The sequence below is a fragment of the Monocercomonoides exilis genome (genome assembly GCF_001643675.1).
Source record: "Monocercomonoides exilis strain PA203 chromosome Unknown scaffold36-1065637, whole genome shotgun sequence".
Lineage (NCBI taxonomy): Eukaryota > Preaxostyla > Oxymonadida > Polymastigidae > Monocercomonoides > Monocercomonoides exilis.
The window spans coordinates 698,066-711,191 of record NW_027150581.1 but is presented as its reverse complement, the minus strand read 5'-3'; the positions used below and the strand labels follow the sequence as shown (position 1 = coordinate 711,191).

The window sequence follows — 13,126 nt, the reverse complement described above, 5'->3', positions numbered from 1 at the left end:
GCTATTATTTCTATTATTTAATTATTTTTTTTTTCGAAATAGGCTAGTTTCATTTCTTCTTCAAAAAAGGACGAAAGCATTAATAAAAAGACTGTGAATAAAAAGTGGGGTTATTCTTATATTTCCAAAATAAAAGGATCTTCATTTTAAAAGCCTGCAAAACTTCCAATAAACAGAATCGAACAGTCAACAAGGATCATTTTGCGTCCTTTTTTTGAAGAGTTGGAAGAATTATATAAGAAGAAATATACGCCACAATTAATATTTTATCTTGATGAAACGTATATTAAAGGAGACACAACTGAATCAACAAAGATAATAACTTTGCCAGATTGTCCCAGTCCAATTTCTCAAGAAGCACAATTTCCTCCATCAATTTCTTTGCTTTTTCTTATTTCTGCTGATGGAGGGTATTGCTAGACTTCTGTAATCAGCCATTCTACATTTCTTCCTCAGGAACATGCACAGGCCAACTCCGACAACTTTGTTTTCACTGCCACCACAAAGAAAGAAATGGATTCCCCCTAAAACTTGACCTATTCAAATTAGTTGTTGTTAATTCCATTCAAAAAAGAAGAAACCTAATGGGATTATCAAACTTTCATGCATGCCTGCATATGGATGGTGCAACAACCCACAGGAACAAAGACGTTTAGAACCTGCAAAGGAAAATAGGATCGATATTGTATTTCCTCCATCGCACGCCTCGCACGTCGTCCAGCCATTAGATAAAAATATCTATGCAAACATAAAGAAAATTATTTGTACTTCTGAAACAGACTTTGTGCGAAGCAATGCATCATCAAACAGATCCAACTTCGTCAAAACACTAAAGGAAGCATTATCAGAAGCGTTGAAGCCTTCCACCATCGTAGCATCTTTCAGAGATTCCGGCATTTGGCCCTTTAATCCTGAAATTGTCATGAAAAGCCTCAGTTAAACATCTCCTGTTGAAGGTTGCGAAGCTTCCATCAACAAAACCCACTTGATTGATAACTTGAAGTGCAGAATTTTCACTTTCGATTAAGTTTTTTCTTTTACGCACATAGAACATTTCATAATTTCATTTTTTAATAACTTTTTTCTATTAATAATTATTTGCCGGGGTTATCTGCCAACTAATTTTATAATTCTTGAAGATAAATAGCAAACAATTCGCTGTGAACCCTCTTCCTCAACACAAAAAAAGCTTTATTACCTCAAAAACAGAATGGAAGAATTTCTTTGAAATCATGGATCGAAGCTTCCATTACAAAAAACCTGAAAAGATAAAGCATTGTTTTTCTCGGTAATCACTTGTCAACAATGCTCATATATATATATAGAATAACGTCAAAACATATGTTTTCAAGTGTATGCGTTGTTTTCATTTTCTATCATTTTTTTTTACTCAAGATATTCCTATTCCATTAAAATAGAAAAATAGTGTTGTTTTCTGGTTACTATGTTATGACAATTGCGCACATAACGAGAACCAAGAAAAAGGTTTTAGATATACAAACATTTTTGGAATTTAAAATTTTTGAATTGATGAACAACATATTTGATATTTTTTGAAGAATTTTCAAAAGAACAGAAACATTGAACTGAAATTGAGCAGAAACAGAAAATAGTGGAATGAAGTTAACATATGGACGAAATGGATAGGCTGAATTTTGTTGATTTTTTAAAACAGAAGAGCCATTCAACGAAGCACTCAAAATGATTGCAGAAAAGAAATTGTCAGTGGAACGTGCAATTCTGTAATTGAAGCACATAAGATATTTTTTAAGTGCTGAGCAGAATTATCTTTTTTTTATCATTTGGCAATTTTTTCCTTGCGAAAGAATCAAGCATATACTTTTTGATGAAGATTCGAAAGAAGAAGAAGAAAAGAACGAAAAGCTTCTTGTTGGTTTTTGCAAATGCTATATTTCTCTGGTTGCAACTACTCACATGAATTGATTTCAACAAATGTGCATTGCCTTTTGAAAGCCGTGCCCAGCAAAGATCAAAAAGAAGAAACCCAAAAAGATGTGGAAATAGAATTTCTGACTTTGTGCAACATTTTGAATTTGGAGGTGTGCGAATGCTTTTAAACATTATTTTATGCTTTGTTATAATCATTGGATGGAATGCTGAAAAAGAATTGTTTTTCGAAGACATTTCTAAATTCACACAATTTCCCCATTAAAAATCATAAATTAACACGTCTTTAATCTAAATCAGCTTGGAGAATGCTGAAAAATCATTTTAACATCGATGGAAGTTCGAAAAGAGCAATTATGAACGAGCTGCATTTGAGGGAAGAGGAAACAACCGAGCTTAACGAGTTTAAAGAGAAAGTGAATTGGAAGAGAAAAGAAGAAGTGAAAGAGCAGTGAAAAGAAAAGGAGAGATTGATTTTAAGAGATGGAAAAAGTATTGGACATTTGTTTTTTTTGTTCATGCAGCATTCAGAATGAAGAACATACTGTGGTTATTGGATGTGCTTCGGGGTTATTTCGAGCAGCGAATGGAAACAACAAAGAAATAAACAAGAAATGCTTTTTTTTTCTTTGAAGTGCAGCGAGAAACAAGGCTGTGGAAGTTGAAGACTAACAGAAAGGCGGAGACATGGAGTTGCTTCGAGGAAATGAATCAAGTGAATGTGGATAGCACACAAACCAAAAATTCATTGTGATTTTTCAGAGGACTTTGTGAAGGATCGAAAAAAAAGATGAGAAAAAAAAAGAAGAGGAAGCAGAAAGAAAGGAAAGGGAAAAATAAGTTGACCGCAAAGTTGGAAGAGGAATGAAAAAAAGATTGTGTTGTTGGATTTCTTCATTGTATGATAAAAAGAATGAATTATTTTAATTTTTTTTTGTTGAGAATTTGGAAGATAATTATTTTTATTCTTCTTTTTTCTGTATTTTAATCCATTTAATTTTTTCGAGTATTTTTCTTTTCATTCATTATTGAGCAAGCACAAGGAGCAGCATTATGAGAGAAGCAAAATCTCATCTTTGGTGACAAACGATCACAAACAGGAAAATGAATTACACTTTCCAAAAGAACCTGTAAGAAGAAGAATAAGTGATTGAACCTGGAAATACATTTGAGAAACGAGATATTTTTTGACTTTCCGCATTTTCAATATGGAGTCAAGCCAAAAATTGAAGAAGAGCATGGAAAGCCTTTCATTTACGAAAGGAGATATTTGCTTGAGTTCATTGGAAGCGTGACACTTTTGTTTTTGATGAGTTTCATCCAATTAGAAAAATGAAAAAAAATTCATCTGCTTCAGAAGGATGACTGAGCAATCATCTTCTTAAAATTCAAAAGATTTGGAAAATTTTATAAATTTATCCATCGTTCTTTTGCAGCCTTCGTTTCATTTCCAACTACAGGCAAACCCCCTTATTTATTTCCTTCAAATCAATGATCTCGTTTTGAATAAAATTTGGTTTTATGATCGAGAGCAATACACATTTTTTTTTGAGAGGAAAAGAATATATTTTTGGAGATGAACATGCATTTATCTTTCTTTGCATGTTTGATAATCACCACAGTTTTCCATACACGTGACACCATGCAATTTCCTCCATCTACAAAGAAGGACACTTATTCAGAGTCATCTTTGGATTATTCCCGTACTCATCTGAATCAAAACAAGCGAGGTAATGGGCGCTTTCACACAGAAGTGGACAAAACAAAGGCAATCGATAATAATTTTTTCCCAGTGGAAAAAGGATTGGAGAAATGTGCATCTTCTTCAGTTTATTCTTTTTTTGGAGCATTCAACTCTTCAGTTGGATTGGCAAATCTGGTGCTGAAGCTAAAGTCTTTGCCATTTATGCGGATATCTGAAAATGCGAGTGTGCAGATAAATGGATGCTCTATCTGGAAAAAATATGATTCGCCATTCGATTTACAAAGTGGGTCAATATGCTTTGCAAACCTGAGTTTAATCCCCAAAAAGAACATTCGTTCCTGCAGTCTTGTTTCTTCATCTGATCAGTTGTCTTTAGTTGTTTTGAGAGATTCCATTTTTTCGAATTTCATTGTTTCATCATCAGACAACTTTCTTGCATCTGGAATGTGCCACATCGAGCAGATCAACGACTGTGCCTTCAACAACATATCAGTAAAATCTGGCAAGAACAGCTGCTTTAACAGCAAACATTCGTGCTATTTGGGCACAATGGAAAACTGCCTTGTTTTTTCTTCAGTGAATGTTTTTGAAGGAGGGATTTCGAGCGGATCGTACTCTTCTCAGGCGTTTGCCTGCAAAAACACAACAATAATCAACGGGAATAGAGAGATTAATAATCTGAACAAAAAAGGACAAATGAATTTGACTGTCAGCCAATCGTTTTCATTATGTGAATGGACTGATTGCACTGCTGAACAAGGAGGTGCTCTTTATGTTCATGACAATCAAGATGCAATTTTGAAGGTGGAAAATTCAACCTTTACAAATTGCAGTGCCTCTTCCACAAGAGGAGGAGGAATATATGCTTTGAATATTTCTGAATGCATTGTGCTCCATTCAAGCTTTTATCATTGTAACGCAAAGGGTTCGACGAACTTAGGAGGCGGTGGTATTACAGTGCGATATGCAAAACAGCCATTAGTTGATGATTGCTTATTTTCCAATTGCTCATCTGGAGATGAAGGTGGAGCAATTGAATTTCGGCCAACAAATACAGAAAAGCAAAAATCGTGCATTATTAATTCCTGCTTCAAAGAATGTTGTGCTATCGGAGATTCTGCAGGAGCAATTGAACACTGGGATTGCACAGACAAAGTGATAATTTCAAATTGCTTGTTTTGTGATTGCAGCTGTTTGACAGTTGGTGGAGCTGTTGAAGTTTTGATCAACTCAAAAAACTTTGGCCAATTATTTTTTTATTGTTTTTTTCACAACAATACTGGAGGGAGATGGGGGCATGATTTGTCTCTTCACTTTTCAAAAGAAAACAACATTGACAAAAGTTGTTATTCAACAAGACAAACTTTATACAGAGTTTCAACAGACTTTGCAACAGAAACTGATAAAAGTGAATGGCTTCGGAATGATGGTGGAAGAGTCAGATTTGTCTCCTCAGTGCAAACGCAACAAAATGCCAAAGATACATATGCATGTGGAATCAACGAAAGCTATCCATGCAACACTGTTAGCCATTGCCTCACTCAACTTATTCCTGAATTTGTGAAAGATATTGAGATTCTCACAGGAACGATCATAGAAACCAAAGGTGTGGATTGTTGCTCCAACACCATCACGATTTATGGTCAAAGTGATTTGAGCACGACAGTGCAGACAGAATTAGAGGCAACTGGATTGTCTCTTTTCTCAGTCTCAACAGGTGAATTGTCCATCAGTGACCTTGAACTTGTGCATTACTCGGCATTTGCAAATAATCGAGCCTCAAGGCTATTTGAGATCACTGGAGCTGGAGAGATGCATATAAGCAATCTGAACATATCTGCTGGAAGCGAACAAACTGAAAATACAGCATTTGCTGCAGAGCTGATAAACATTCAGAATGGCGTGTTTCAGATGGAAAATGTGAACTGGGCAAAGACTATCTCCGCTGTTTCGTTGGTTTCATTTTCTTCAACAAATGAAGTGTCATTGACACTATCCGAATGCACCTTTGATGAAATTGAGAGAACTTCAAGCGGAGCAGCAGTAATGTCGTTTTCGAATGACAAGGCAATCATTGAGCTGAATTCGAGCACTTTTGAAGGATGTGGAAGCAGAACATCTGCTGATGGAGGATCGATGATGTTGTATGCAGGAGAGGAGAATGAAGTGGAAGTGAAAGGTGGAATTTTTGATGAGTGCTATTGCTCAGTGGTGAATGGTCTTGGAGGAGGAATCCTTCTTCAGTTGTTGAATGATAATCTAAATTTCCTAATATCCTCTTCATTTGGAACAAACACAGCCAAGTGTGGAAGAGACATCTTTGTTCTTTCGCCAAATCTGGAAGAAACAACAAAGTCACAAAAAATCACGTGTGTAACAGCATCATCAGAGTCTGCTGACAGAGTGAGAGGATTCAACAACGGAAATACAACCTTGGCTGTTCCATTGTGTATTTATCTCCTTCCTGATCCAACTGAAATATTTGTGAGCGATTCAGAAGCATTCGACCATTCGCACTGCGGAATTATAGAGTTTCCATGTCTGACTTTGAAGCACTCCCTCACACGTCAAACAGGAGAAAAGAAAGTTGTTGTGAGTGGAATGATTTTGATGAGTGATGAATTGGCATTTGCTGGACAGAAACATGAAATCAGAGGAAATGATGATCAAAGTGGCTGGACAGTTTCTGATTCAAGTTCAACATCCAATTCAGCGATGATTTCAGCAAGTGTTGAAACAGAATTATCAAAACTCATCTTTTCTCTTCCTTATTCCCTTTCACAGTGTTCCACTTTCATTTTGTCTTCCTCGCAACTGACTTTGTCTCAGTGCTCACTTTCTCTTCAAAATCCTTTAGAAGTATTGGAACTGTTGTTCTTGTCTGTTGAATCTGGAATCTTATCGATTGAAACTTTCACAGCTTCTTCGATCTCGCTGAGTGAGAATCCATTAATCTCATTATCTGGAAGCAGCACAGAAGCCAAATTGAAAAATGTTAATCTGATTGGGATTGGAACAAGTTGTGCATCAGGATTATTTGAAGTGGTTGAAAGGGCTTCAATTCAAATGAGTGATTGTGTAATTTCTTCGATTACTCCATCAGAAGGAATAATGTCCTCTCGTTTGATCTCTTCCACAAGCGCCAAGAAAATAGAAATTATTCGATCTGGCATTTCGAACTTTGCTGTGAAAGACCAAAACGGGGGAGCAATCGAGTGCACTGTTGAAAGTGGTTGCTCTTTTGTCTTTAAAGAAGGGAGCATGAACTCGTGCAAAAGTGAGGGAGGGAATGGAGGGGGGTTGTGGGTGCAGATGAAAAGTGGATCAAGTCTTAGCATTGGCAATGTGACTGAAGAGCCTTCAAGCAAAGGAGATAAAAACGAACAAGAGGCCAAAGTGTGCTTTTCTCATTGTTCAGCAACTGCAAATGTTGATGGGAGGAAAGGATTGGGAGGAGGGATATATTTGTATCTGGATAATGGAGCATCAAATTTTGTTTTGAAGAGTATGATATTTGATGAATGTTCGGGAAGGAAAGGGAAGGATGTGTTTTTGAATGCTTTTGATTTGAGGGATGCAGCAAATTCAGCAACATTTTGCTTCGATGCTGATGTGAATGGGTTGGATAAGCTGAATGGATTTGAGCGCTCAACAACAAATGAAGAATACGAAATACCGCTTGTGGTTTATCTGTGGAATAACTTTACATCCCCTTGCCATGTGGGTGGAGAAGATGCTCATGATTTCAGTGGTTGTGGGCATGCTCAAGTTCCGTGCAGCACAATCACAAATGCGGTTGGGTTCAGATTTTCCAACAAAAACAAGTCAATCAAGCTTCATTCACCTTTTTCATTTGGAGAAGAATTGAAGATGGGTTCAAATGAGTGGAGCGTGACTGGAGAAGGAAATTCCTCAAATTATGAGATAGGAGCAGGCATTTCTGGTTCACAAAGGGGAGTATTCGAGACGCGCTGTCCAACAACCTTTGGCAAGGTGGTGTTTTCTGTTGCAGAAAGAATAGGATCATATGAAAGCATATTCCATTGCATTTCCAACAAACTGATAATTCAGGATTGTGGAATAATTGCTTCTGAAAATGACTTGGATGTTTCCTTTGTGAAGATTGAAGGAGGTGAAGTGACGATTAGCAATGTGTTTGGGATTGGGATCAAATGGCAGACAAGCGCAATAATTTGTGATGGGGGAAGTGAGGTTGTGCCTTCGATTGAAATCGGTGAAAGCAACTTTTCCGGAAACAGCGAGCAAAATGGATGTTTGATTGAATGTAAAAGTGTCAAATTTTTGAATGCAACAAAATGCGATATCACGGAGATGGATAGAGCCGCTGGATGCGGAGGATGCATAAGCGTTGACAACAGCAATATAGAAAACGAAAACATACAAATTAATATCGAAGAGTGTGTTTTTGATGGATGCTCCGTGCTGTCTGATGGAGGCAAAGGAGGAGCTATTTTCGCACAGATGAAAGGGAACACGCAATTGAATATTATTTCAAGCACATTTACGGGATGTGCAGCACCAGCTGGAGAAGCGAAGACTGGGTTTGGAGGAGGGATTGCATTGAAGTTGGTGGATGGTGATTCTTCGTTTGTGATATCATCCCCTGCTTTTGATGTTGATAATCCAAACACTGCCAAATATGGAAATGATCTTTTTGTTGAATCATCCAACTTGACAAAGAGCATCACAAACACTTCTCTTCCATTTGTTTCTGGGCATCTGGCAGATATTTCGTTGAATTCCATGAGCGGATTTGATGAGAATGACACAATAAATGCTATTCCATTGGTTTATTTCTGGCGAGCATTTGGTTCAGAGTTATTTATTGGGAGCGAAGGAAGAGATGTGTGCATTTGCGGACTGTCAGATTATCCTTGCCTGTCAATCGATTATTCTTTGGAGCGAATGCTTGAAGGAAATGAAAGGATTATCAGTGTCATTGGAAAGGCGATTCTTCAGAAGAGTGTTGATGTCAGTGGGCTTTCAATAAGATCAAATAATACAATCATGTGCGCTCTGGAGTGCAACTCTTCGCTTGAAGGAACAGAAGGAACGGCAATGAAGATTCAGGGTATTACCAATTTCGAACTGATAAACTTTGTTGTTCCATCGTCGTTCACAAGTGGAGTTGATGTTTTGTTGCATATTGGATCAAGTGAAGGACTATTGACTCTGAAAGATTGTTCATTCAGCAAGAATGAGGAAAGCAGAGAAGAAGAAATGATTAACTTTGTGTTGATCGAGGCAGATGGGGGCATAATTGTGTTGGAATTTGTGGCAATTCAATCGCTTTGCTTTTCAAAAGATATTATTTCCGTTCATCCAACAACAATTTTGAATATGAAAAATCTAACGATGAAGAATATTGAGCTGGAAGGAGCAAGCGGATTGGGCATGTCAAAGAGTTCAAGAAGAGAGAAAAATGAAGTGGAGCAAGATGTTGTTATTGAATGGAGTTCATTCGAAGAAGTCACTCAGAATGCAACCGATGATATCCCCATCATTCGGAATGACAATGATGAGCCATTGAAAATGGTTGTTAGAAACACAACAATGAAGAGATGCGGCGGATCGAAATGTGAAAAGGGAGGAGGGATGTTTTCTGTGTTGAATGAGGGAGGAAGAGTTGACTGCTCATTTTGCACGATTTCTGAGTGCTTCTGCTCCACCACGGGAAGAGGTGGGTGGCTGTTTCTGGAATGCACCTCGACAGCTGAGCAGCCTCTGAATTTTGTTCTGTCGAACATCACGTTCAGAGACAACTCTGCATTCAGAGGGAGAGATGTGTATGTGAGATGCCACTCAATCGAATCGCAAATTGTTGATGAGCAATTCTTGTTGGATTTCAGATTGCCATTTGTGAAGGAGCTGGCAATATGGGGCTGCACAACAGACTCTTTTGTGGGTGAAGAGGATCTTCTGCTGAGGGTTGTGAAATATCAGAGCGAAACAATATTTGTCTCAGCTATCACAGACAATCACGCAGATAGCAAACAATGTGGAGAGTTCAATGCTCCTTGCGAGTCGCTGAATGTGGGAGTGAAACATATCGTTCCATCGCGTTTCTCTCAGCTGATGATCATGGAGCAAGCTGCTATTGTTGGTGCGTGTAGTGTTCAAGATGTTAGCATCCGCTCACTGCAATCTCCTTCATCGGCTTTTGCGTATCTGAACTCAACAATTGCTGATGATGAAGAAAGCATCTTCACAACATCAGAGAGAGTTCGGATTGAGAATGTGAAATTCAATTTCTGTCAGTCATTTTCGTATTCAGGCAGCTCAGTCATTCGTGAAGCAAATGGCCAACTTTCTCTTTTGTTTGTTGATTTTTCATCAGTTGGACAATCAGAAAGCATTGAATCTGTTGTTCTCAATTCAACATTGTTTAGCATCGAAAATGGAATTCTACATGTTGACAACTGCTCAATATCAATGCTTTCATCCAAGAAGCCTTCTTTCCTGTTTTGCGGGGAAGAGATATCGTTGACGAATGTGAAGTTGGAGCATATTGAGGCAACAACCAATGTATTTGAGATTGGCAACTGTGGAAGCGTTGCACTCAATGGAATAGTTGTGAATGAAGTGAAGCTGATGGAAGGATGTATCGTTTCAATAAACGATTCAACTTCAGGAACTGTTTCAATAACAATCTCCTCATTCAATAACTGTTCAAGGAATTCAGAAGGAGCTTCTATTCTTTCAGCTTCTTCTTCCTCAGCTCAGATAGTTCTTTCAAACTGTTCTTATTCAAGCTGTATTTCGAAGTCTGAGGAAGGGAGCATGATGAAGATTGGAAATGCGATTGATGCTTCGATGCGCATGTGCGAATTTGAAGGATTGCTAACAAAAGAGAGAAAGAGTGAAAGAATAAATTCTTTTGAAGAAATATGTGAATGGAATGGATCACTTGTCCATTCATCAAATTCAACAATAGCAATGAAGGATGTTTCAATTTCGAATTCATCGTTGGGTGGATTGTCGATCTCTTCTGGCAATGTGACGATAGAGAAAGGAGAATTCTTTGGCAACAATCCTTTCATTGCAAAATATCCATCGCTTTGTCGAAATATCATCTGCTCAGATTCTGCTTCGCTGACCATTTCGAGCTTGAAGGGAGGAGATGGAGTAATGCCCAATTCTTCGCTGTGGATTCTGGACGATGGATGCAGCCTGGAAGGGATGGCAGGAGAAAGGGCATCGCCCTTCTTCATTCCCAAGCTGGAAGGGGCTTCGGCCAGCGAAAATGGAGGTGGGACTGAAATTCAATTCAAGGGAGCACTTCTTCTGCCATGCGATTTGTCATTCCGACTGATTTTATCAGCTGGAGAAACAGACCTGATTGAGACATATCATTTTGAAGAAGATGGGTTTGCGAGTGAAACGGAAGCAGTTGGGATGGTGCCTTCGAGAAATCTTTCGTCGATCCCAGATGAGACGGAGGTGTCTGTGATGATTGTGTATGGAAAGCGGTTGTCTGCAACTGATGCATTTGTTCTGAAGAACAGAAGCGAACCCAAGGCAAATGGGGAGGAAAGGATTGTTGAAGGAGGAAAAGAAGGGAAATCTTATTGGTTGTTAATTGTGATTGTCATGAGTATCATATTACTAATTGTCCTTATTGGATTTATTTTATTCATTGTTCGGTGGAAGAAGGTGAAGAATGAAGCAGAAGATCTGAGAGAGATTGTGAATGATAACATCAGAAAAGATCCGAAGGCGTTTGAGATGGTGACGATGGAGATGTCGCCAGAGGAGCAGTGGAGGAGAGCAGAAAGGGAAGCAGAGAAGAAGAACGATGAGAGAATCAAGAAGAGGGTGTATGCGAAAAGCTTGGGACATTCGGAGTCATCGGAACATTTATTGAGTGAGAGTGGTTCCACTGAATACATTCTGGGCAGAGATTCAGACAAGATCCCTGATTGGGCATTAGAAAAGGTTGAGGAAGAAAAAGATGATGTTTCAAGGAAGCGAACTCCATCACCATCAGTTTCATCCGCTTCAACCACAGACACTTCAGATACAGAATCCACTTTTGTTCGTGGGGAGGATTTGTGTCCAACCACCTCATCGATGTCGAATCTGGTGGATGCAATGGCCTGCTCTTCACCACATGAGAAATTGATTGTGGATCTGAGGGATTCGCTGTTCATGCTGCTTCATGGAAGGAATGAGAAGAAGGAGATGGCGATAGGCACTCTGAAGGAAAGAGAGCAAACAGCTGCCCAGATTTTGTTCTGGGTGGCGAATGGGGCACTCCACTCATTTGATGAGATGGAAAACCCACTTCAGTCATTGGCCAATCTGAGTCCTCATATTGTGCTGTTCTCTGAGCACATGGTCATCTGCATCGTGATGCATTCTGACTTGTTGTCAGATGATGATTCAGACTCGTCTTCCATCTCATCATCAACTGTTGCAACATCTGCCAGTGATGATGATGAGGAGGAGGATGACTCTCTGCCCTCGTCTGCATTTGAGGATGAGGATGACAATTTCAAGAAGGAGTGTCTGAGGTGGAAGGCGCCAGAGCTGCAGATGAACAAGAAGATGGGGGCAACAGAGAAGTCGGTGGCATTCTCGGTCGGGATGATGCTGTGGGAGTGCCTGACACTCCAGATCCCGTTTGGGGAGTATGAGGCAGAGGCAGCTGGGCAGAAGATTGCGAATGGAGAAATGCCGAATGTGGGGCTGGTGAAGGACACACCATATTTGGAGTTTTGGAGGCTGTGTATCTCGTGGAATGAGGCAGACAGGCCTTCTCTGAGTGGGATGAAGCGAGAGCTGATTGGGCACTTTCCAGCTGGGGCAGTGATGGTGACACTGACAGATGCAATCTGCGATTCTTTGCGAGACGAAGACGAAGAGGAAGAGGAAGAAGAGGAAGAAGAGGAAGAAGAGGAAGAAGATGGGATGAGCGAATCGATAAGCAAAGAAGAAGGGAGGAAAAGCCGAAAATACTTGTGATGATGATCGTATAGGTTGGCATTCTTTTGAGAAGGGCTTTCTTTGCTTTCTTCTTTGACTGTTATTCGTTGAATGGGAAGTGGAGAGCAGGATGTGAATTCTCTCAGTGAGTTCAGTCTGCTTTCCATTTTTCGACTTTCTTCGAATCAGAATCAAAATGTTTCAAAAGTGAGTTATTTTCTTTTTTCATTTTGACTTTTGTTTTCAATTTTTTGTGGAAGAGGCGTGTGTTTCATGGTGCTTTTAGCATCACCATTTTTTCTGTTAATAACAACATCAGGATAATTCTCACAAGATGAATTGCAATGAAACAGTTTCTGATATTTATTGTGAACAATTTTAAGAATATTAAACTGATACAGTCTAAATCGGACATAATCACATCGGTTTTCGTACAATTTTTTGTGACTAAATCCGATTATTATTATAAATCTTTCATTCCTATGTCAAAAACATGCAGAAATATTGGCATGACCTTCGATTATGGTATCTTACTGATCAACCCCAAAAATAATACATATATATTCT

At 38.8% G+C, this 13,126-nt stretch overlaps 1 protein-coding gene across 1 annotated transcript; it reads left to right on the top strand.

The window, feature by feature from the left end:
* Positions 1-3,550: 3,550 nt before the first annotated feature.
* On the top strand, positions 3,551-12,598 carry MONOS_17903 (uncharacterized protein; the record flags this gene model as incomplete). Its single annotated transcript, XM_067870870.1, has 2 exons — positions 3,551-3,836; positions 4,038-12,598. The coding sequence occupies 2 exons, from the start codon at positions 3,551-3,553 to the stop codon at positions 12,596-12,598; spliced, it is 8,847 nt and encodes a 2,948-aa protein (XP_067723715.1).
* Between the last annotated feature and the right edge of the window lie 528 nt (positions 12,599-13,126).